General features: G+C 46.6%; 2 protein-coding genes across 5 annotated transcripts in view; one reads left to right on the top strand and one right to left on the bottom strand.

Moving 5' to 3' along the window:
• Window positions 1-961, top strand: part of LOC310635849 (cholinesterase-like) — a gene marked incomplete at its 5' end in the record, with an annotated part of 82,139 nt that extends 81,178 nt beyond the window's left edge. The window contains one exon of the mRNA XM_083355160.1: window positions 826-961. The remainder of the gene's footprint in view (window positions 1-825) is intronic.
• LOC310635846 (zinc finger protein 197-like) overlaps window positions 1-24,770 on the bottom strand; it is a 97,965-nt gene that overhangs the window by 53,911 nt on the left and 19,284 nt on the right. For 2 of the 4 annotated variants that reach the window (XR_014491541.1, XM_083355151.1), the window contains exons 1-4: window positions 6,187-6,696; window positions 5,103-5,217; window positions 4,921-4,988; window positions 968-1,097 (exon numbers count right to left, since the gene is read on the bottom strand). Coding sequence is in view for 3 of the 4 variants with exons in the window: in XM_083355151.1 (XP_083211277.1) it covers window positions 968-1,097; window positions 4,921-4,988; window positions 5,103-5,217; window positions 6,187-6,663 (790 nt within the window). In the remaining variant the exon portion in view is untranslated. Of the gene's footprint in view, window positions 1-967; window positions 1,098-4,920; window positions 4,989-5,102; window positions 5,218-6,186; window positions 6,697-24,770 lie in introns of those variants that run through there. The other 2 variants (XM_083355153.1, XM_083355152.1) reach the window with 2 other exon arrangements.

Genomic DNA, 24,770 nt, shown 5'->3' with positions numbered 1-24,770 from the left:
CCCCACCGAGATACCTCATGTGCAAATAATGAACCGCCTATTTGCCCATGCATTCAACTAGCAAATATGTGGGTGAAAGCAGGAGGTAATCTTCTTCGAGGTACAAGATTTATTCCCATGAATTTTTGAGTTATGAATGAAATGGGCAGGCTCCATTATATTTGTAACTTGAAGACTACCTGTAATTGCCTTCAGGTATTTTGCCAGATTCCAATATATTGTATATTTGTATAATTATAACGGTTTGGTATAGAAATGATAATATTACTATTCGTGAGGCATAAAAACTTGTAAAAGGCTGTGCTGGACCAGTATGTAACTCTGGTCCATTATATAGCTAGCTTAGGAATTAAGAACTGCGTTAGAGCATTTAGCATTTAAAGGGTTAAACGCTGTCTCCTTAAGAGATGGCCTCTGGGAAATGTAGTCTAGTTGTTAGTCAGTCCTATATCTTATCTAGTCAGTGGGAGGAGCTTCAAAGTTTATTACAGAATGCCCTGGCTATGTGCCAGCATGGTTAAAGCCCTTGTCTAATCAAGCATCATGCAAGCATCGATTGGCATCCGTAACTATGCCTAGCTGAGATGGGGAATTATTCCTTTGTACCTACGAGAATGGACAGATATGACTATGACTGGATGTATACTGCATAGTAAGTCCCTGCTTAGAATTCCTGCGCCAAAATAGCTGAAAACTGTTTGATGACGTTTGGTATTACTGCAAACCAAGGAATTACTTTGTCACTAATATGTTTAGATAGAAATAGAAAAACAAATGGGATAGAATATATCTAAGCAGAATGCCATTGACCTATTTCCTTCCTAGGAGCAGTGGAACAGCACGGCTTTTCCTTCTCCTTCTGAAGAGAGGAGTTCTATTTGGAGATGACTTCATAAGAAGTAATCTGTGGCATCTGAGTACAAAGTGTCTTCCTGAACTGTCTGACTGCAGAATAGGAAACCCTTACCAAGAGAGGCCACGTTCTTATAATTGTCCAGCATGACTTCCCAATGCAGGGTTTTTTGGTGAGGATCCAGCAGAGACCATTCCTCCTCTGAGAAATACACAGCCACCTCCTCAAAGGGCAGAAGACCCTCCTGAAAGGCAAAAAAGTACAGAACAGATTGAGGAGGGACTATAGCAAAGCTATGCACTAAGGTAATTGGCTATGTTTAGTAGGATTCCATAGTTTAGGTGAGTTTAGGACAGAAAAAAATGCTTTTGATTGAAGAAATGTTTTATTTTTCTTTTATTAAAGAGTTTTAAAAATTTTTTACAATACATATCCTCATAAGTAACACCAGCTGCCTGCAATTAGTGCCGGTTCGCATCCCACCAGGCTCAAGGTTGACTCAGCCTTCCATCCTTCCAAGGTAGGTAAAATGAGGACCCAGATTGTTGAGGGCAATTAAGCTGACTTTGTAATAATGCCACTTAGGGGTGTGTGTGAAAGGCCTAATAAGCAGACATATACATAGAATGAAGGCTACTGCTAAGCTTGTAAGCCGCCCTGAGTCTTCGGAGAAGGGCGGGATATAAATGGAATTTAAATAAATAAATAAATAAATAAATAACCCACCCACCCCAAATACAGGGTTATAGATATAATAATCATATTCTAACTCAAATTATCCATTATAAAATTAACCAAATTCATAATGTGCTTTAACTCCCCTTTAACATAAATACATTCAAATTGTTAAAAACATAATAACTTAAACAAGAATATAATCAATACTAATACTAAAATAATAATAGTAATAATACAATATATATTATATCTAAAAAAACTAATACAAATTCCTCTATAATAAATAAAACAATATCCCTCTAAAATCTACTCATAAGCTAAGTGAAACTTTTTAGTCCCATATTTATTCTGAATATAATCTATCCATCTTCTCCAAACTGAAATATATCTTTCTTGTGAATGATCCTTCTAATAAGCAAAAATCTTAGACATTTCTGCAAGATTCGAAACTTTAAACACCCATTCTTCTATAGTAGGCAAACTATCCTTCTTCCAATATTGTCCCACCAGTAACCGTGCTGCTGTTATCAAATTCAACATCAGATTGGTTTCTTTAGTATTACAATCTACAACAATACCCAATAAAAACAATTGTGGAGAAAACTTTATCTTTCTCTTAAAAATCTTTTGAATGTTCCACCAAATTTTAATCCAAAAAGCTTTTATATTTCTACAAGCCCACCACATATGAAAGTAGGTGGCATCTAAACTACCACATCTCCAGCATTTAGACTGTATGTTAGGATACATGTTAGACAACTTTTTGGGATCCAAATGCCATCTATAAAACATTTTATAAAAATTTTCTCTTAAATTTGAGCCTGAGTAAATTTAACATTTCTAACCCAGATTACCTCCCAAATATCTCTAATCTCTAATTTGTTTTACTAAGTTTTCATCTGTAGTTGTGATGCCAACCTTCTGATCCAGCTTCCACCTGGCTTTCAATTGGGTATATTGAAACCAAGAGTAACTTATGTTTTCATGTTTTAACTCATCTAATGATTTAAGTTGCCAATTATTCCCTTCCAATCTAAGTAATTCCTTATAGGAAAACATATCCAAACTTACTCCCATAGATACGCCCTCTATCGCGTGCCCGGGAATTCCCCAAATTGGTATTTTATAATTTAACTTATAATAATACTTTTTCCAGACACGCAGCAAGGCACTTCTAAGAATATGAGATTTAAAAACCCTGTCCACCTTTTTATCATAAAGCAAATATGCATGCCATCCATATACCAAGTCCCAACCCTCAAGGTGAAGTATTCTTTTATTAGTTAAATTAAGCCAATCACTAACCCATGTCAAGACCACCGCATCATAATACAATTTCAAGTTAGGCGCCTTGAGTCCCCCTCTTTCCCTAGCATCTTCCAAAATCTTAAATTTGACTCTTGGTTTTTCCCCCGCCCAGATAAATTTATTAATACCCTTCTGCCATTCATCAAGGTTGGCATCCTTTTTCAATATAGGTATCATTTGGAACAAAAAAAGAAACTTTGGCAGGACATTCATTTTAACAGCTGCGATTCTTCCCAATAGAGATAATTGTAATTTTTTCCAATTATTTAAATCCTTTTGTACCTTCAACCATAGTGCTTCATAGTTATTCTTATATAATTTGGCATTTGAAGCTGCAATATACACTCCCAAATACTTAACCTTTTTTACTATTTCAAAACCTGTTAATTTGGTTAACATTTCCCTTTCACTCATAGACATATTCTTGGACAATATCTTGGTCTTATTACTATTTACCTTAAACCCAGAAACCTTTCCATACTGAGTTATAATTTCCATCAAATCTATAACCGATTGTATCGGTTGAGATAATGTCACAACCAAGTCATCAGCAAAAGCTCCCAATCTATAATCATTCTGTTTTATTTTAATTCCCTTTATCATAGAGGACTCTCGAATTTTAATTAATAAAATCTCTAACGTTAAAACAAACAACAATGGTGATAGGGGGCATTCCTGTCTTGTTTTAGACAGGTTTCACCAACTTGAATGATTTTGTAGGACTTTCAGTGCCATTCAGTTAAGTAACCCCAATTTCCTTCTGGATCAACCTCAGGATCCTTCTGGATTTACCAAATATCCAGCCGGACAGCCAGGATCAATTCATCCATCCTCAATCAAAAGGCACTCAGTCCGGAGAAAATCAATTAGCCTGTGGCCCTTGGAAAACCCACCAATCAGTGACACTAACTTGTCCTGGGTTTAAAGGCACCAATGTCTCTGTAGGGAAAGGGATTCTTCGTAGAATTTTATGAAGTGGCTAAGAAGAAGCAATCCTATTCATCCTCAACACCTTCATGAAAGAGCTGGGAGAGATCAGCCATGGATCTGTGTTGTGTGCCATCAATATCCAGAGACTCTGCCCCTCCTCCGATTGCAAGGAAACTGCTAGTAGTCTGAGCCATTGACTCGACAGTAAATAAGAAAATGGAGAACATTTTTTGAGGAAGGCATTTCTTAGCCTTTGCAAAGCTGGATGGTTTGGCCTCCAAATCCAGGCAAGAGTCAGGGGATTAAAAGGTATTTTGCAAGCCAACAGGGCCTTGATTATGTGCTCTTTCAGAACAATTTTTACTTGGAGGCATTTCTATACGGTCACTGTCCTGGGATTTTAAAAATCTTTCTTCTTAATCACTTATTTTCTTATCAATGATTGTAAATAAAGCTTTTAAAAATGTTAATATCCCGGTGTGAATATAAAATACTTTTGAGGATCCTTGCACAAATGCAACTCAAAGAATTAAAGAAAGAATGGGTGCTTTGAAAATATCTGTAAAACATTATTTACTGAAAAGTTGGGAGAATAATTAGGGGAAAGAGTTTTGTTTTTAAAGTAGTAGTCTTAAAAAAAAATCCTTAAAAAATCCCCAATCAAAAGCAGAGGGGACAATGGAAGAAGACAGTAGAGATAGTCCTCTACTTACAACAGTTTTTAGTGACTGTTCAAAGTTACAACGGTACTGGGGAAAATGACTTATGCCCAGTTTTCACACTTACGACTGCTGCAGCATCCCCTTAGCCACATGACCAAAATTCGGATGCTTGGCAACTGACTCATATTTATGACGGTTCCAGGGTCCTTGGGTCACGTGATCACCTTTTGTGAAGGTCTCAGAGCAAAGTCAGTAGGGAAGCCAGATTCACTTATTACAAACTTAACAACTGCAGTCATTGACTTAACACATGTGGCAAGAAAGGTCATAAAATGGGGCAAAGGTCACTTAACAAATGTGTTGTTTAGCAACAAAAATTTGGGTTTCAATTGTGGTCATAAATCAAGGACTACCTCTACTATGTACATCAGCTGATTTCCCGAGAGAAAAGGAAAATACAAATCTAGTAAATGAATGTATTTCTCTCACCTGAGCTGGAGGTTCAATCACGGTTTCCGCTCCCCCAAAAGAAAGTGTCAACTTCCTTCTATTCTTCCCTGTGAGGGAGATAGAATTTCAAGAAGCATAATTAATGAAATGCTATAGAAGGGAAAACACAAAAGATAAGAAAGTTAGGATTTATCAGAGGAATGAAAGGACCTCACTATTACCTCTTGAGGTGTCCTGATTTGGATCTTCCTCAGAGATCCTCCTGAGAAACAGTTCTTGAGGGAGATTTGAAGGATGCCTCATTCTTTCAGGATCTCTGATGTCCATTGTAAAGGACTTGACATAGTATGAAGGAGAAAAGAATTAATGGTTATCAAACGTCATGAAGTGGTTTTTTACTGCAAAGCACTCAGTATCGATCAATTAGGCTGGGAAGTAAGAAATAAAGGGCTCTGCAAAATCTTTCTTCTAGAAAGGATAAGCAACTATAAAAAGATTAGTGAAGCATCTCCACATAGTATGAATGCCAGGGAACTCTGGTAAGGAGGTATTAAGAATTTGAATATATTGATCGAATGGCAAAGAATTTTGTGTATAATATAATGCCTGAACAACAGGAAGATATTTGGGTGAAAACGTAATGTAAACAAGAAACCCTTTTCCATTTTGGTGGACAAACCAAAGAAATACTGGTGTAAGATTTATATTTTACTGCAGAAGATTCTCAAAGTGGGTATAAAAACAAAACCAGGGACTTTAACAGACAAAGAGATTGAGAAACAATCTCAATCTTTGCTGTTTTATATGTTGAGAGCATTAAGAATGCTTTTTGCACAAAAACGGAAGGATACGTTAATTGCCATAATGGAGAAGTTGCTGGAAAAACTCATGGAACTAGCAGAGACGGCAAAATTAACTGCTTTAGTTAAAGAAAAGAACACATCCAACCTTGTTTCTACTTGGAAATCACTTCTGGATTTTTTTCTTGGCATTAAAAAAAATGAAATTTAGAGTTTCTTGTTATAGAATGGCTAGTTCTAGTACACATTAAGGATGTAAAAGTAGAGGTCGGAGGCTGTAATGTTACCATTTTATTTGACTGCACTAAAGAGTCAGGAGTCAATCATTTTCCTTTTTCCCCCTTTACCCTATACGTCTTTCTCTTCAATTCCCACCAGTTCCTACTATTTTCATTTTTTTTGTGTTTTATATCTTGATAAGCTTAATGATATTTTTAAAAGGAAAGAAAAATTTGAACTTATTATATTCAAGTCCTTCTGGGCTCCCGAGAGGAAATCCTCTCACCTGCAACTCAGCCTGCTCCTTCTTCTCCTCCGCCTGGCTCAGGAGGAAGCCTTCCACCAGGGCCACCGCCTGGGAGCTGCTCTCTGCTCCACACTCCCGCACCCAGCTCTGCATCTGCAGGGGCAGAAGCGCCAGGAACCGCTCCAGAACAACCAGGTCCAGCATCTGCGCCTTTGTCTGCTTTTCCGGTCTCAACCATTGGCTAGAAAAGTAGTGCAGTCGGCTGCAAAGTCCTCGGGGACCCTCATCCTCCTGATGCCGGATGCTCCTAAAATTCCAGGACTGAAGGGGTGAAAGGATGGTTCCATCGTCCAGGATCTTCTGGCCAGTTCTTGCCCAGATCTCCTCACCGATTCCAGACTGAACAATGGAAGGGCCTTTTCCAGTTCCCCCACTTGCTAAAGGAAGGCTCGCCATTCTTTCTCCGTCCTGTAACACAAATCCAAATGAGTTCAAGGAAACCAAATTCTTTTTCATTCATAGCAATGTTCATCTAGCCATGGGAATCAGAACAAGCCATTAACCCTCTTTGCCAAAGAGATAACTTTGTCTCTAAAGAAGACGAAGAAATGACTTCCTTTTGCAATTCTCTGATAGAAAATAAATTCCAACAACTAGAAAGTAGTGGATTGGATCCTTCATCCGATATTCATCCCTATAAGGTAAAGGTAAAGGTTCCCCCGCACATGCGTGCTAGTCGTTTTCCGACTCTAGGGGCCGGTGCTCATCTCCGTTTCATAGCCGAAGAGCCAGCGCTTGTCCGAGGACGTCTCCGTGGTCATGTGGCCGGCATGACTAGACTCCAAAGGCGCACGGAACGCTGTTACCTTCCCACCGGAGTGGTCCCTATTTTTCTACTTGCATTTTTACGTGCTTTCGAACTGCTAGGTGGGCAGAAGCTGGGACGAGTAACAGGCGCTCACTCTGCTACGCGGCACTCGGGATTCGACCCGCCAAACTGCCGACCTTCCGATTGACAAGTTCAGCGTCCTAACCCACTGAGCCACCACGTCCCCTATTCATCCCAGGCCAGAAAAATACTTCATTCATCCCTATAGAAGGAAGTATTTTTCTGGCCTGGTAAACTGATGACATCAATCAAGAAGATTCAGTGTATTTGGCATTTTGGATCATTTCTATATTTGTTTTACTCACAAGGAAAGACTTGCTTTTTAAAAATATAGATCTACATTTACCTATCAGCAGGGTTCACGCAGCATACAAAAACTCAGAACAGGTTAACAAAGCATGAAAATTCAGTTCACAAAAAATATAATGCCATTCAATTGACCCTGGATTAGGATGTTCCATTTCTCTTCCTTCACACAGGAAGGCAGGTTCACACAATGTGTCCTAAGCACAAAAGGGTCAATCAGATCCAGGGGCTCAGTTCACATGAAACACAAAGGCTTAAATACATAAAGCTTAACATAATCATCTGTTTACCCTCTTAAAACAAATTGAGCTGCAGAGGAGTAAAACCTAGTTTACTGTCATCCAGCACAGAGTGAGAACCTAGGCATAATCTTTTGCATTTTCAAACCTTTTCTTATTTCCTCCTTGAGATTTGCCATGCAAGCTCTCCCCCTACCCAGGAAATAGGGCGTGAAGGACGATCTAGATCCCCTCCTTTCCTTTCTGGCATCTGGATTTCTTCCTGAGGGCACCGTACGTGGTCTAGACCAGCACACACAGAGACAAACATACACACAAACACAGACAAACAACCTCCTTTGTCACCTGTGCCTCTTTCCTTCAAGACTTTCTTGCAGCCTTTTCAACCGCCTGCGAAGTTCAAAGGGTTAAAGAGAGCGAGTCCAGCATCCTAGAAAGGCAAGGCTTACTGATGTCACTTCCTTCCCAACCGGCCTCAACGGCCCAACGCTGAAGTGCGTGGAGTTCCTTTCTCTGCAGAGGCCGCCCTCTGGTGGATTTTCTGTGAACGGAAAGCGCTCCTGGAACAAGGAGAGACGGAGCGTTTCCCATGCGGGGGCAGGAGGGGGCGCTCACGTTTCCCTTGATCGGGAAGCCTTCTCAACGTGCTTTAGGCAATGTTATACTTCCGTAGAGTGCTGTATTTAAGTTTATGGTCACTCACTCTCACAGCTCTGGAAAATAGCCACATTTTCACCCACACACTGAGGCACAAATGGTTCTTTAAAATACAGGGAGACTCAGTGAATTTAAAATAACAGACGTTTACTGGTACAACATATATATTTGTTCTTTTTCACATGTACACGCACATCCACGCTCATCTGTACTTACCTAAGTCCTTCTCGACTAGGCTGGCTGGCACTAGCCAGAGGGACGGAAGCTGCCAGCTGCCAACTCTAGATGAAGAGGAATTCAAAAAGTGTGTGTACTTCAGGATCCTTTCCCTCCAAAAATATCCTTGCTTTTTGCTGATTCATCAGATGACAGTTATTCTTGTTGATTTTCAAGCCTGGTGATGGGATTTGGAGAGAGCTTTCATATCAGCTCTTGTCCAATTTCTTTTGTCTGGATTGAGTGACATTTTACTTTCTTTCCTTAATGACTTAGTTCCTTCTTATTTATTGCTAAGACGAGAACTTGGGATTCATCTCTTCCTTCTTCAGTTCAGTTTGCACTAGAAGAATCTGGCCACTTACCCTGGCCCTTTCTGGATCTCTTTCCTTCAAGAGTTCTGCGTAGCTCAAATGCTCAAGAGAGTGAATACAGCATCCTAAAGAGGCAAGACCCGTTGATGTCAATGCCTTTCAATCTCCCCTCTGGAAAGCACTGTGTGGTGTTCGCCCTCCAGTGGCTCAATGATGGAAGGCCATTGTGTTGCCTTCTCTTTGCAGAGGAGCCCCTGGTGGATTCTGCGTGCAAGGCAGGTGCTCATGCAAAGCAGGGAGAAAAGGTACATTTCCCATGAGAGGTGAGGAGGAAGGAGAGAGATATCTATTCTGTGTGTGCTCCATGGATGTCACAAAGGTGCTTTTTCAAGAGGCAGCTGGACTTTCTTGTTTTTCTTTGGAGACATTTTCCTTCTCTTCCAAGAAGCTTCTTCAGCTCTGACTTACATATTATCATACCTAGTTATAGAGCAGGATGGTGGCTCAGTGGTTAAGATGTTAGGCTTGTCAGATGGAAAACTGTCAGCCCAGATTCAAGACCCAGTTGCCCTGCGATGTGATGAGCTCCTGTCCTTGCGTCACCTCTTGCCAACATAGCAGTTTGAAAGCATGCAAATGCCAATAGATAAATTAAGTACCACTTCAGTGAGAGCGTAATGGTGCTCTGTGACACCATGCTGGCCACTTGACCGCAGAAATGTCTTTGGACAGTACTGGCTCAATGGGCTTGAAACGCTGATGAGCACTGTTATGTTTCGGGTTCAGATGAGCCAGGCAGATGAGTACAGAAGAAAAGTTGTTTTATTAATAACCATAACTGTACTGAGGGGTTAGGGTGTTCATGCACTCTTTATATACTCTCTTATTCTTTACACAACCAATCAGATTGAACCCATTATTCCCGCCACTTTGGCTACAGCCTGGAGTGTTAGAGTCCAATCCATGTTGCTGGAGAACCGTTAGTTCCCAGTAGACATGTGACTAAGTTTTCCCCAAAAGCTCAATACATAACACTCCTTCCCCTTTTAAGGAACAGACAGTATAACCCTATGATATTAAGGGCTTATGCCTTTCACTCCCAACCTCCAATGTTAATTTGAATGATTGACCCCATTCAAGGTAATAGATTCCAAACGCGACTTTCTTGGACGTGCAATGTAAGGGTTGCATCCAATGAGATTAAAGACAGTTTTACTGTTCTGCCAATAGTGATGCACTACCTAATAGTACATAGAGGACCCAAGAGATTAAAGAATGTCTCAATGAAAAGACTTCTTTCTGTTAATCCCTTTTCAGAATGCAATACAACCTATTACATGTTGATTCACAAAATCCAAAAAACAATGGGCATGCCCACAGTTGGTGATCCTTTAACACAAAACTTGTCTTATTTGACAACGTAGTCAGCAAGGTGTGCAGGTGGCCTATGAGGCCGTGAGGAACATCTTTGAGATTCCCCCACTTTGTGGTCTACCAACTTATCAGGCATGCCATGAGAGTTCAAGCTTTCCTGTGCTGGAGAATCTGAAGCTGGAGGATTGCTGTTGCTGACCTTGCCCGGTAGGCCCACTCCAGAGTCAAAACTAGGAGCAGAGTTAGCACAGCGGTCACTAAGGTTGGGCTGATCCGACTGATCAGGGGTTCCATGTTGCAACTCCATGCTGTCCTGGTCCTCCTCAGGCTCGAATTCTTCTGTGTTCTGAAAGTACTGATAGGGATGATAAGTGCTAGCCTGTGTGCCAGCTTGAGAACTACGAGAGGGACTAGTACCTCCAAACTCACTTAGTGACCATTCTGGAAATCTTTTCCTTAGTCGGTCCACATGCCATCTTACCAGACGCCCTCCGTCCACCCCTACTGTGTATGATAGGGGCCCTGATTTGTCAACCACCTTCCCCAGAACCCACAAGTGTCCCGGCCCATAATTTCTGGCCCAGACCAAGTCACCAGGTTGTAGCCCCCTTGGGGGTTTGGGTTGAGCAGCATCCGACGCCACTCTGTCTGGATGAAGTCTGTCCAGCTTAGTGATGAGGTGTCTGCCCCAGCGAAGCTCCGCAGGACTTTTCCCTGTGGTTGTACAAGGTGTGGAGTGTTAACAAAGTAAAAAGTCTGCTAGTCTGTGGTGCCAGTCACCTGTGATGATGCGCTTGAGTGTGTCTTTGGTCGTTCTCACCATGCGTTCTGCTTGTCCATTCGACGATGGGTGGAAGGGCGCGGATGTGGCATGTCTGATCATGTTTGCTCTGAGGAAAGCCTGAAACTCAGCAGCAGTAAATTGAGCCCCATTATCTGAAACCACAACATCAGGTAGCCCATGTGTAGCAAAAAGTTTCCTCAGCACCTGGATGGTCCTAGCAGTAGTCATATTGGGGACTGGAACTACTTCCAGCCATTTTTTTTAAAAAAATCCCATTTATATCCTGCCCTTCTCCAAAGACTCAGGGCGGCTTACAAACTAGGAAGCACAATCAATGTGCTAGGCAATTTTGAGTGGCTATCCACTACAACTAAGAAAAGCTGTCCTTGAAAGGGCCCAGCGTAATCAATATGAACCCTGGACCAGGGCATGTGAGTTGCCTCCCATCTATGGACAGGTGTCTGAGGCATTTCAGGTATAGATCTTTGGCAAATATAGCATCCATGTACCTACTCCTTAACAGCCTTGTCTAACCCAGGCCACCACAGGTAGCTTCTAGCTAATGCTTTCATGCGCACTATACCAGGGTCTCCCTTATGTAGGGACTGTAGTACCCTATCTCTCAAGACTGAGGGTATAATGACCCTATTTCCCCATAGTAAACATCCTTTGTGTGCAGATAAATCATGCCTTCTGATAAAATAGCCCTGGAATTCAGGGCCTGGACTTTTGTCTTGCCATCCTGTGAATACCCAAGACAGTACTCTGCTAAGAACTTTATCTGTAGCAGTTTCAGCAGCAATGTCCCCAGCATGGAGGGGGAATTCAAGTAACTCCTGTATGGACAGTATTTGTGCAGCAGGGGCTGGATCAGGATCTATACTCACTAAGGGTAGCCTACTGAGGCCATCTGCATGGCCCATTTCCTTTCCAGGTTTGTGAATCATCTTGAAATTATAAGCAGACAAAAATATGGACCACCTGAGCATCCTAGGTGATAGTATGTGGGACGTTTGCTTATCTGTTGTGAATAAGCCCAAGAGAGGTTTGTGGTCAGTGAACACAGTAAAGCTTCTTCCATATAAATAATCATGGAATTCTTTTGATCCCAACCACTATGGCTAAGGCTTCCTTATCTATTTGTGCATAATTTCTTTCAGCCAAGTTCTAGAATAATATGCTATGGGAACTTGCTTCCCATTTTTCTCTAAGCGGTTTAAGACAGCTCCCACTCCATAGGGAGAAGTATCACAAGCAATGCAAACAGGTTTAGATTCTATATAATGTGTGATAGTTGATTTGTCAGACAACAGACCCTTAAGGTCCTGAAAACTTCTCTCATGTACATTAGTCCAATTCCAGACAGCCTTTTTATCAAGCAGCCTGTGTAGGGGCTCAGCTATAGCTGCCTTATGAGGCAGGAATGTATGATAAAAGTTTAGTAGGCCTAAAAATGCTTGTAATTCTGCTTTATTCTTAGGACTAGGGGCCATTTTAATGGCCCTTACCTTTGATTCTGCAGGATGGATTCCACTGGCATCTATACGGAATCCCAAAAACTCTGTTGAAGTAACCCCTATACTGCACTTGTCTCTCTTCAATTTGAGACCTGCGGAGCAAAGCTTGTGCAGTACAGCCCTGAGCCTATTGGCTAAAACCTCTTCTGTTTCTCCTGCGATGAGAACATCATTAAAGTATGGGCAGACACCCTGAATGCCCTTTAGTGTGCGTTCCATGATTTCCTGGAATATACCTGGTGCAACACTTGCGCCAATCTGCAACCGTTTGACTCTGAATGCTCCTTTGTATGTGACTATAGCTTGAGCTGCTGCTGTAGACTCGCTTACTGGCAGCTGCTGATACGCCTGTGCCAAATTGAGCTTAGCGAAAATGGCACCACCCTGAAGAGAGGCGAGAATATGGCTGACTATTGGAACCGGGTAAGCATGCTGGTTTAAGGCTTTGTTTAGGGTGCACTTATAATCCTTGCAAATACGAATTTCTCCATTAGATTTCAGTGGGGCAACTATAGGTAACTATACCCCATTCCCCCCCTTCAACAGGCTGCAACACTCCTTGTTCCACTAATTTGTCTAATTCAGCTTCAATTTTGTGTTTCAACACGAATGGAACTCTCCTTGGTTTAATTCTAATAGGGATTACATTCGGGTCTAATTTGAACGAAATGGGGGGCCCTGTGTAAGTTCCCAACTTCGAATCGAACACAGCTGCAAATTCCTCACAGACAGTGCTGATGTTACTACTATGCATTCGATTTATGCCAGTTATTAAGATTCCCAATGCCTCAAATCAGTCAAGTCCTATTAGACTAGTTTGATGGCCTTCTACCACTACGACATCCAGATGCCCATGAAACTTTTTAAATTTTACTGACAGGGTGGCCTGATTTTAACCTGGGCGTTCTGAAAGTTGGTCAGAATGATACTTGAGGGCCACAATTTTACCTAGTGCTTGCTGTGGCTGCAAACATATTTAAAGGTCTTGTGCAAGATGATTGAGACCACTAAGCCAGAGTCTAATTCCATTTTACATGGAATGCCTTGTAATTCGATTTCAAGTTTTAGTTTGGGCTTAAGGGGGCGACAGGCCCCTGTACAGCAAATAGTCCTCCGGCTTTCAAAAAACCCAACACTGGTTGGATTCTGGGCCCCGGTACCTCTCCTTGTCGGGTCCCCCGACTGCTGCTTGTGTTGACCGTCTCTTCAGCGGGCTCGGCATACGACCACGATGTGTCCAATCCGTCCACAGGCCCGACACGTGGCCATCCGGAACCTGCAGTTCACATGTGCATGGTTGCTGCCACAACCCATGCATCTAGAGAAGAGAACTGCCTTATGATTGTTCTCTTTGTGGTTAAGTCTGCGTTCTTGTGTTCCTGCTTGCTTCTGAAGCTTGTCTATTTCTGTTTCTTCCTCTACTGCAGTTTCGCCATACATTGCAACCTCGTGGTGGATTGCTTCTTCAGTTTCAAGAGGTTTGGAGGTTTGCACTACTTGAACTGTGCCTCCGGCTGCTTTGACAGCCATTATTTCGTCTTGAGCGTCTAGCAGCATTAGGTTAGGTTTTGTGAATAGTCTCTGTTGCAGTGCTTTATCACGAAAGCCACATACTAATCAGTCCCTCAAGTGTTCATCCAAGTTGGAAAACATGCAGAGACGCATGGCCTGGTGCAAGGCCGCAATGAACTCTGATGCCATTTCTCCAGGGCTTTGCATTCTCTGATCAAATTTGAAGCGCCAGGCCATCTCAGACATTCTTGGTTTGAAATGTACGTTCAGCTTCTGTTTGAGGTCAGCAAACGATACTGACTCTATTGGCATGGGGGCAAATAGGCTCTCAGCTAAGTCGAACGTTGCAGGCCCGCTTATACAGAGCAGTGTTGCTGCCTTTAGGCCTTCTTCTGCGATTTGATTTGCCCGTAAGTCATTTTCTATCTGCCCAAGGTTTGACGGCCATTCTTCAGGGTGGCGAATGTCGAACTCTCGGAGCTGGCTGACCATTGGCATCTTCTTCACTCCTGCGCTTTGGATCCTGCTTCACGAGCGCAGATGGGTGATTCTGAGCATGTGGCCGCTAGCGTGTTAATCTAGCCAGACAGAAGAGGGGGAGGAAAAGATGCTTCTTTCCACCAGCACGTAAAGCCATCCCCTCATGATTTCAGCTCTTGGCGAAGCAGGATCCCACTGTTATGTTCCGCGTTCAGATGAGCAGGGAAGACACCAGGCTAATGAGTACAGAAGAATAGTTGTTTTATTAATAACCATAACTGTACTGAGGGGTTAGGGTGTTCATGCACTCTTTGTCGCGCCCCGCGGGCTCGACGCCCAGCGGCACCACGGGCGCGACACTCACCAGCGCTGGTCTCTTCCGCTCCAGCTTCTTCTGCTCAGGCCGGCTCGGGTTGGGAAAGTGCTCAACAGCTGCGGTAGCGACAACGGCCTCCACACACGGCCGCCGAGCCGGCTGACGCCCCGACTGCGCGCACGCGCGTTGTGCAACCCGGCCCCGCCCTGCCGGCTACGGAGGCCTCCAAGGATCCTGGACTCAGTTTCGCCCTGCCGGCTATGGTGGCCTCGCAGGACCATGGGCCCAGGTCGGATAGTAATTCGGGCCTTGCGGCGTTGGCGGGCGGGGCCCTCGGCAGCGAAGCTCGGTTACATCAAGAACGGACTGGGGGCTTGCCAGCCTTCCGAGGGGGGGCCGGACAGCAGGGCAGAGGTGTGTCCGCAACAGGAGGGAAGGTGGCGGGATCAGGGATGGGGGTGGGGGTGGAGACTGGCGTTCGCGAGAGGACTCACCTGGGAGGTGGAGGGTGCCGGGTGGTGGGGCGTGTCGCAAAAGAAGGTGGTTGGGAGAAACGGGAGCTAAGTAGGGAATGGGAGGAAGTGGGTGCGGCTGGGTGGGGCGTGGGTGTATACATGCAGTGTGTATTTAACAGCGTTGGATGCGGGTGGCAGCCAACGCTGGCTTTGTTCCGTTTGACGATCGTTTGCTTTTGCTTATTAAACCGTTTTGGAAACTCAGCTTTCGTCTCGGTTGCTTGAATCTCCTGCTCTCCGGACGAGGTTTGAGAGAAAGCCAGCGTTTTCTCACCCTTTCATTTTCCCTTCCGAGCGACAAGTGGGTGAGTTGTATGGCGGAGGGATCGCAGGGGCCCGCCTCGGCGGCTGCTTCGGAAAAGGAGGTCGGGCCTGAGAGGCCGGGGGCCGGGGCTGGTGTAGCCTCCCCCAGGACAGTGGATGTGGGAGAGGTTGTGCTTCCGGCGGTTCGGCCTAGGCAGCGGCCATCGTTGCTCGAGGATCGCTTGGTGGAGCCAAGGGAGGCAGGGGCCCAGAGCCTCGGCAGAGGGAGGAGGCCGGGTCTTGCCCTGGGCCATAGAGGATATGAGGAGGCCCACGAACCTCGGCTGAGGGGTCCTTCATCAGTGTGGAGGGAGCGGTGCCTTGTGGAGGATGAGGGGGAGGAGTGGAGTTATTCCACCACCCCTGGTAACCAGACTATGGACATTCTGCAGACCAGGTTTGGGGAGCCTGGTGGCCAGGAGCCAGGCCAATGGTCCCCTGCCGGGGCTCCGCCTTTGGATGCGCCATCCCACCTGAACCAACCTGGTCTGGGCATGCCTCGTGAGGGCTCTGCTCCTGTAGGCCTCGGGCGAGGTGCTGCAGGGATGTGGTCAGGGACGGACGATAGGCCCGGGCAGTCGACAACACGGCTAGTTGGAGCCTCTCCTGTGCTGGGCCCGCAAGTGGCTTCGTGGGGACCCGGAGTGGTATGGGGACCTCCACCTTTGTCAGTTACTTATGATGGCCACCCTGACCACCTGGCGATGTTCCTGGGCCAGGTGATAGGACATATGGACCAGTATGCCCAGGCTTACGTGTCCCAGCGGGCTATGGTGGTGGCAGTAACAGCTTGCCTGCAAGGGGAGGCAGCGGCTTGGGCAGCCGATTTATACAGTGACCACGCTCGGGAGCTCGGGGATGTTGGCCTGTTTTTGGAGTCGTTGCGGGCTCGTTTTGAGGACATTTCCCGGGTGCAGCGGGCCGAAGCCGACATCCTTTCTCTACGGCAGCGAGGCAGATCTGCGCTGGAGTACGTGAGGGAGTTCCGTAAGGTGGCCGGGACGTTGCGTTCGTGGCCGGAGCGTCTTCTTGTCCACCATTTTAGGGCTGGTTTGGATGGGGCTCTCCGTCGAGCTTGTGTGGTCCGCGGCATTCCAGCACGACTGCAGGAGTGGTACCGTGTGGCCGTGGAGCTGGACGTGGGTTTGCAGGACGTGCGAGGCCGGTTTGAACCTCCTTCTGGAAGCCGACGGCCGGCCGAGAAGACGAAAGTGGCAGAGCCATCTGTAGCAGCGTCTACACGGCCTTCCTCCCAGCCAGCACGGGCTGTTCTGAGGTGTTTCAGATGTGACCAGCCAGGACACCGGGCAGTCGATTGCCCTCTGCCTCCTGCCTGGCCAGCCCCTTCTGCTTCCCCAGCACGGGGGACCGGGACTCAGAGATCCATGGAGCAGACACGGGCTGCTCACCAACTAGGCGGAGATGTCTCCAGACCAACTGCTCCTGTTCGGGTGGAGACGCCGGTAGAAACACAGCCTCCACCATACGAGAGTCCAGAGGAACAGGATCTAGACGAAGATCCAATGGTAAGTGCTCCGGTTTGTCCCTTTGTATTCCCCGTGGTGCTGGTCAGTCCCCGCACCAGTCAGAGGACGGCATATAAAGCCCTCGTTGACTCAGGTAGCACACGGTGCCTAATGAGCCAAGCGGTGGTAGTAGGGCTGGGGGTCACGGTGAAGCGACTAACTAGCCCGCTACGCTTTCAGCAGGTGGACGGGTCTCTTTTGGGGGGGCACCTGTTACTCACGTCACTGAACCGATCCGATTGGAGATGGGCGATCACTGGGAGACTTTGCGGTTTATAGTGGTGCCTTCTATGACCGAGGCAGTTATTCTGGGGCTCACATGGTTGGATCGGTGGGGCCCTACGATCTGGTGGGAGGGGGGTAGCCGCCATCTCCGATTGGGATTTGGCCCACAGCCTCCGCGAGAGCACGCATTCTTGGGACCACTACACACGGGGGAACGGGAGAGGATCTGTGCGGGTGGGTTAGCGCAAGAGACTCAGGTACCCCATGAATACTCCGACCTGTTGGACGTCTTCAATGAACGAGAGTGCGACACGCTACCACCTCATCGCTCCACGGACTGCGCCATTGAGCTGGAACCGGGTGCTAGGCTACCAAAACCCCGGATGTACGCCATGTCCCCGAAAGAAATGCAGGAACTCTGGCGGTACATCGACAAGAACCTGGAGCGGGGATTCATCCAGCCAGCACGGTCTAGGATGGCAGCGCCCGTGCTGTTTCATGAGAAAAAGGATGGTGGGCTTAGACTGTGCGTGGACTATCGTGGTGTGAACGCGGTGTGCGTTGAGCACCTTTACCCGCTCCCACTAATGAAAGACCTGTTGGCCCACCTGGCTAAAGGTCGGGTCTTTACCAAACTGGACCTCAGGGAGGCCTATTATCGTGTCCGAATCAAAGCAGGGGACGAGTGGAAGACGGCGTTCAACTGTCCTCTGGGTAGTTTCCAGTTTAGGGTGATGCCGTTTGGGCTACAGGGTGCCCCTGCCGTCTTCATGCAATTGATTAACCAGGTCTTGCATGAATTCTTATATCGTGGGGTCTTGGTTTACCTAGACGACATCCTGGTTTATACCGAGACGATGCAGGAGCACGTCGCCTTGGTTAGGCGGGTGTTAACTAAATTGCGGGACGCACGGCTCTTTGTGAAACTGTCCAAGTGCGAGTTCCACCGGCAGCGACTTGATTATTTGGGGTACAGAATCTCTGCAGGGGGGGTAGAAATGGACCCAAAAAAGGTGGAGGCCATCCAGCAGTGGCAGGCCCCGCGGACACGGCGGCAGTTACAAGGGTTTCTAGGCTTCGCGAACTTTTATCGCTAATTCATACCCTGTTTTGCGGCCATAGCCCTGCCACTTACGGACCTTCTTCGCACACGACAACTAACCATACGACCACGTCCCGGATTATGGGTGGGGTGGACTGCAGAGTGCCAACGAGCTTTTGATACGTTAAAAGCTCTTTTTGCTAAAGAACCGATCTTACGACACCCAAACCCTGCCCTGCCTTTCGTGGTCCAAGCCGACGCAAGCGATGTTGCCCTCGGAGCCGTCCTTCTCCAACGAAACAACGACGGGGTGCTTCAACCATGCGCTTATGCGTCTAAAAAATTGTCTCCTGCAGAACGTGCCTGGGCAATATGGGAGAAGGAGGCTTTTGCGGTACGCTGGGCATTGGAACTGTGGCGACATCATTTGGAGGGGGCTGTCCACTTGTTTGAGGTGTGGACGGATCATAAGAATCTGGTGGCATTGCAGACACCCCGACGGCTGTCCCCCAAGCATGTACGGTGGGCACTGTACTTCCGTCGGTTCCGCTTCACATTGAAATATGTTCCGGGGGGGAAGAACTTCCTGGCGGACGCGCTGTCACATATGCCACAGTTTGAGGGGAAGAGGGAGGACGTTGTACAAGCGCTTGTGCCTACCGGAGGTCCAGATCAGGAGGGGGACACCGCTCTAGCAGCGCAGGACGAGTTCTGTGAAGAGCTTTGGAAGGGCCTTCAGGGGGATACCTGGCTACAGGCCCACCCAGAGTTCGTAGCCATGCGTGATGGCTTGGCTTGGCATGGGACCCGACTTTATGTACCAGCCCCTTTGCGGGAGCGAGTGCTGTATCGGTGCCACGACACCAAGCAAGCTGGACACTATGGGTTTCTGAAGACCCTGCATTTGGCACGTCGGCAATTTTGGTGGCCGCACATGGCAAAAACGGTGGAGGACTATGTACGGCGATGCCACATTTGTGCCACCACAAAACCTATGGTGGGAAAACCTTTGGGCCTTCTACAGAGGGTGGCTGACCCTACTCGTCCATGGCAGGATATAGCCATGGACTTCATTGTTGAGTTACCCGACAGTAAGGGCCATAACGTTATTTGGACGGTGGTAGACTTATTTTCTAAGCAGGCCCACTTTATTCCCTGTAAAGGGTTGCCCTCAGCACGTCGATTGGCTTGGCTCTTTGTAACTCACGTCTACCGTTTACATGGAGTGCCACGCCGTATCATTTCGGACAGGGGAGTTCAGTTTACGGCACGTTTCTGGAAGGAATTTGTTAAATTCATCGGGTCAACCCAAGGACTCAGTATGGCGTACCACCCTAGCACCAATGGCGCAGCAGAACGGGCCAATGCTGCCGTTGAGCGATATCTACGTTGCTACGTATCGTACCAGCAAACCAACTGGGTGGATCTTTTAGCGTTTGCGGAAGTAGCGTATAACAACGCTGTACATAGCAGTACGGGGTTTTCCCCCTTCAAAGTGGTTATGGGTAACGATTTTGTCCCCATCCCTGAATGCAGCCCGGGACATGAGGATCCTTGTCAGCCACAGGAATGGATGAGGCAGATTGAGGGGGCCTGGGGTGCAGTGAAAAAAGCGTTGGAGCGGGCCGCGATAACATATAAGGAGCAGGCTGATAGGAAGCGAAAGGCATTCGCAGTCCCGAAGGTGGGGGACTTAGTTTACCTATCTACCAAGTATCTACGTGGCCAGGTTCCCTGTAAAAAGCTAGGGCCCAAATACATCGGGCCATTCCGGGTGGTACAGGTAATTAACCCCGTAACCGTACGGCTACGACTACTGAAGTTCCTAGGCAAACTTCACCCAGTGTTCCACAGTAGCCTACTGAAGCCTGTCACCTCAGGCGCCACGGCAGTGGGGGAGGGTGGGCCTGGGCCCACTCATGGCGACCACTATGAGGTCCAAGAGATCCTTGACTCCAGGGTTCGTAGGGGGGGCCTCCAGTACCTCATCAAGTGGAAGGGATATCCTGTGGAGGAAGCGACGTGGGTGGGGGATGCAGATGTTCATGCTCCTCGGTTGGTGCGAGCATTTCACCGGTTGCACCCTGGCAAGCCGAGGGGAGGTCGGGGGAACACCGTGGACAGGGTGGACGTTTGCTTACCTTTTGTGTCTTCCCCTGCAGGAGGGGCCCTGGTAGGAGGGGCGGCATGTCGCGCCCCGCGGGCTCGACGCCCAGCGGCACCACGGGCGCGACACTCACCAGCGCTGGTCTCTTCCGCTCCAGCTTCTTCTGCTCGGGCCGGCTCGGGTCGGGAAAGCGCTCAACAGCTGCGGCAGCGACAATGGCCTCCACACACGGCCGCCGAGCCGGCTGACGCCCCGACTGCGCGCACGTGCATTGTGCAACCCGGCCCCGCCCTGCCGGCTACGGAGGCCTCCAAGGATCCTGGACTCAGTTTCACCCTGCCGGCTATGGTGGCCTCGCAGGACCATGGGCCCAGGTCGGATAGTAATTCGGGCCTTGCAGCGTTGGCGGGCGGGGCCCTCGGCAGCGAAGCTCGGTTACATCAAGAACGGACTGGGGGCTTGCCAGCCTTCTGAGGGGGGGCCGGACAGCAGGGCAGAGGTGTGTCCGCAACAGGAGGGAAGGTGGCGGGATCAGGGACGGGGGTGGGGGTGGAGACTGGCGTTCGCGAGAGGACTCACCTGGGAGGTGGAGGGTGCCGGGTGGTGGGGCGTGTCGCAAAAGAAGGTGGTTGGGAGAAACGGGAGCTAAGTAGGGAATGGGCGGAAGTGGGTGCGGCTGGGTGGGGCGTGGGTGTATACATGCAGTGTGTATTTAACAGCGTTGGATGCGGGTAGCAGCCAACGCTGGCTTTGTTCCGTTTGAAGATTGTTTGCTTTTGCTTATTAAACCGTTTTGGAAACTCAGCTTTCGTCTCGGTTGCTTGAATCTCCTGCTCTCCGGACGAGGTTTGAGACTCTTTATATACTCTTATTCTTTACACAACCAATCAGATTGAACCCATTATTCCCGCCACTTTGGCTACAGCCTGGATTGTTAGAGTCCAATCCATGTTGCTGGAGAACTGTTAGTTCCCAGTAGACATGTGACTACGTTTTCTGCTAATGAACTCTTTGCTTGGACGTTATCTCATTCTAGCTGAACTTTGAGGTAACGAGCTTATGTTGCTGCCAAAACCTTATCAGTAGGCAATTAATTAAAGCCTGTAGCATTAACTCTTGTGAGTCATGCCTGCTTTGTCGCAGAACAATTAACAGTCCGACCAGAGGTGGATGGACCGTGGTTCATTTGCATGGTCAATGTCAAAGAAAAGAAATCCAAAACATGTTCTATAGTAAAACTTGTTTAATGAGAAAACAAAATACCTAGACTGACTACATTCTCTCATCAGGCAGAAGAACAAAGTAAAAGTAAATGTGGGAAACCTTTTTTAGGCATGCGCACAAAACAGTTTAAAACCAAAACATGGCTGGACATAGCTGGAGTCACTATGGTTACATGATAAGATAATACACAGGTGCAGAGCAGAGAAAGATGTACAAGTAGAAATGAGCGAAGCTGGCAAAACTAAAAAAACACGCAGTGACATGCTTGTCTGTCTGTGCTCCGGGAGGGGGGAACAGAACACCTTCTGTACCCAGTTAATATACATGTCTCTAGGGAAAACTGGTGATGTGGTGGAATTGCTGACCTAAAGATTAGATGGGAAGCAACAGAAGGGTGATCTCTGTAAGATGGAGTAGTTTTGAGTTTATAGGGCTCATGATTCCAGGGAAATTTCATCTTTGGGTTTGATGTATCGATGCATGATTCAGAATTTAGAGTTCTACCTTCTAGACTCACTGGGTGGTCCTGCTCATCAATTTTTAGCTAATTGCAATATGGTTTTTAATAGAAGTTAGGTTGCACAAAGATGAGGAAATCCATCAGAAGTGACGGCCTTCGGAGATGTAGGCAAAGGAACATGGATGAGACATAAAACTACACAGCAGGACAAAAAAAATTAGGCAAGAAGAACAAGCTGCAGAACAGGGTTTAAAATTGGTTGGAATCCGAGTAACTTTCTCAATATAATTGCAGCCTTCAATGTGCTGTCATGTCAGAACTATGTAATGCATATTGTACTGCCACCATGTGGTTGTTTGGGGGAATTATAACACTATGCTAATATTGTCACCCAATCCCTCCCATTTTGTACGTATTTCCTCCTTCTCCTTACTCTGTGTCTTTACCCCTCCCCTGTCTGGGATGGACTTCCTCTTTCTTGCTCCGTGTTTCATCTCCTACCATAACATGTGAACGCACACACGGACAATGGAACCCGTTACTGTCTTTTGACCTTGGAAGACCGTCCATTCATCATCTACCACACCTTGTCTGCTGTAATCTTTTCTGTATGCAAATAAAGGTACTTCTGGATGATAAAGGTACTTTCATGAGTTCTGCTATCTGGGAAAGGCTGTTAACAGTGATAATATCCGCTTATACTGGCCAGGCACAGGGGATCTTAGCAAGGAGATAAATCATTAAACAGTCTGATCCAGAATAGTCAAAAGACATTAAGAATTCCTACTGCCTGCAATCCATATGTGTGTGTGTTATCTGCAAGCAAGCTCAGTGCAATCCACCAGTTTGTGAAAGCACATGGTCGCACAAGTTTATTGAGCATCTCCTGTGCATGCAGAAAATTGTTTCTGTATATTGGACTGTTATAATTCCTGTATAAGCTACAGTTCATCTGCTTAAAGAGACAGTACCTTTTTTTTCCAAAACTTGAAAAATGTCTAGAAAAGACTCAGAATGCTCTTTTAGCATTGAATCAAGGCAGATGCCTCAGGCCTCTGGCCACACAGATATACAGGGAGCTGATGGTACAGATTCTGCTGTAAAACCCAAGCGTAGAATAAGACCAACCCAGAAACTCAGGGAAAATTATGAGGCAACTAGAGATGAATTTTCCAGTAATCTGTCAGACCTATGGGACAGAACTGCACACTGCATGTCAATTTTTCTGAGCCTTAATGATAATCCTACTGAATTAAGAGACTCTGTAGATTTCCTATCTGCAGTTTATGAACGTTACCAACGGCTGTCTGCAAAATACATGGGTTTTTTGAATGACTCTAATGTAGATGACTCCTCAGAAGAATTAACCATGATTGATGAACTAAACCAGCAAAGAGATCACCAAAGGACAAAGCAGAATTCCGTATTGCTGAACTGCAGGAGACCAGATCCCATAGATCCACATCAAGTAAAGTCACAGCACGTTCTGCTAGGTCTGCTCGCTCCAGGGCTTCAACATTAAGTGACAAACTGGTAGAGGCCTGTACACTTCTAGAAGCGAAGAAAGTGCATGTTTCCTTTGTCAGAAAGGAAGCTGAAATGGAAGCTCAGAGCAAGGCCCACCAAGCTCAGAGCAAGGCCCGCCAAGCAGAGATGGAAGCCCAGAGCAAGGCCTACCAAGCCCAGAGCGAGGTCTGCCAAGCAGAGGCGGAATCCCAAATAAAGATTCTTCAAATAGAAAGGGAAGAAGCAGCTGCCCTAGCAAGCCTAAAGGTCTTTGAACAAGCAATGAAGGAAAGCACTGATTCAGATTGTTCTATCCCAACAGAAATGGAAGATCCAGTTGAACGCACCAGTAAATATAAATAACATTTGCAATGATACAGAGCCATCTTCTGTACCTCCTACGAACAACACTGTTCTGACTCTCAACACAGAGACCTCAAACCTGCAAAAGCATGAGCCTCTTCAACTCCACAACACAAGTGCATCAACACCTCAAACCGCACCACCTCCTGCCTATGACAAGATGACTTCCAGCAACAAGCAATGGTTTAATCAACAGCCAGCACAAGCCTTAGAGACTAAACCACAGCTGAATCCTCTTGGAACATCATTCTATCCTGGTACACCTCACCCTTATTCACCAGAGAACTTTCACACCCAAGGGGTCCCACAAGTTTCTTTGGCACCAAGGAGTGAGAGATCAGACCTCTCTGACTTCGCCAGATACATGATTCACCGAGAGCTCATCAACACTAGCCTCTCAAGGTTTGATGACTGTCCAGATAACTACAGATCTTGGAGATCAATCTTCAAAGCTGCTATTCCTGATCTCAATCTTACCACCAAGGAGGAACTTGATCTACTCATAAAGTGGCTGGGGCCAGAATCTGCAGATCGTGTTAAAAGACTGAGAACAGTACATTTTGGCTCTCCAGATGCAGGTCTTGCTGCTGCATGGGCAAGACTTGAGCAAACCTACAGAAGCTCGGAAGCAACAGAAAACGCTCTATTCAAGAGACTGCAAAACTTTCCAAAGATAGGCAACAAAGATAATCACAAGCTTTAAGAACTAAGTGGTCTCCTCATGGAGATAGAATTGGCAAAAACAGAC

The sequence above is a fragment of the Vipera ursinii genome, assembly GCF_947247035.1.
Source record: "Vipera ursinii genome assembly, chromosome: 2".
Taxonomy (NCBI): Eukaryota; Metazoa; Chordata; class Lepidosauria; order Squamata; family Viperidae; genus Vipera; species Vipera ursinii.
Note: the sequence above shows the minus strand (reverse complement) of the source record. Positions and strands in the feature narration are given on the sequence as shown.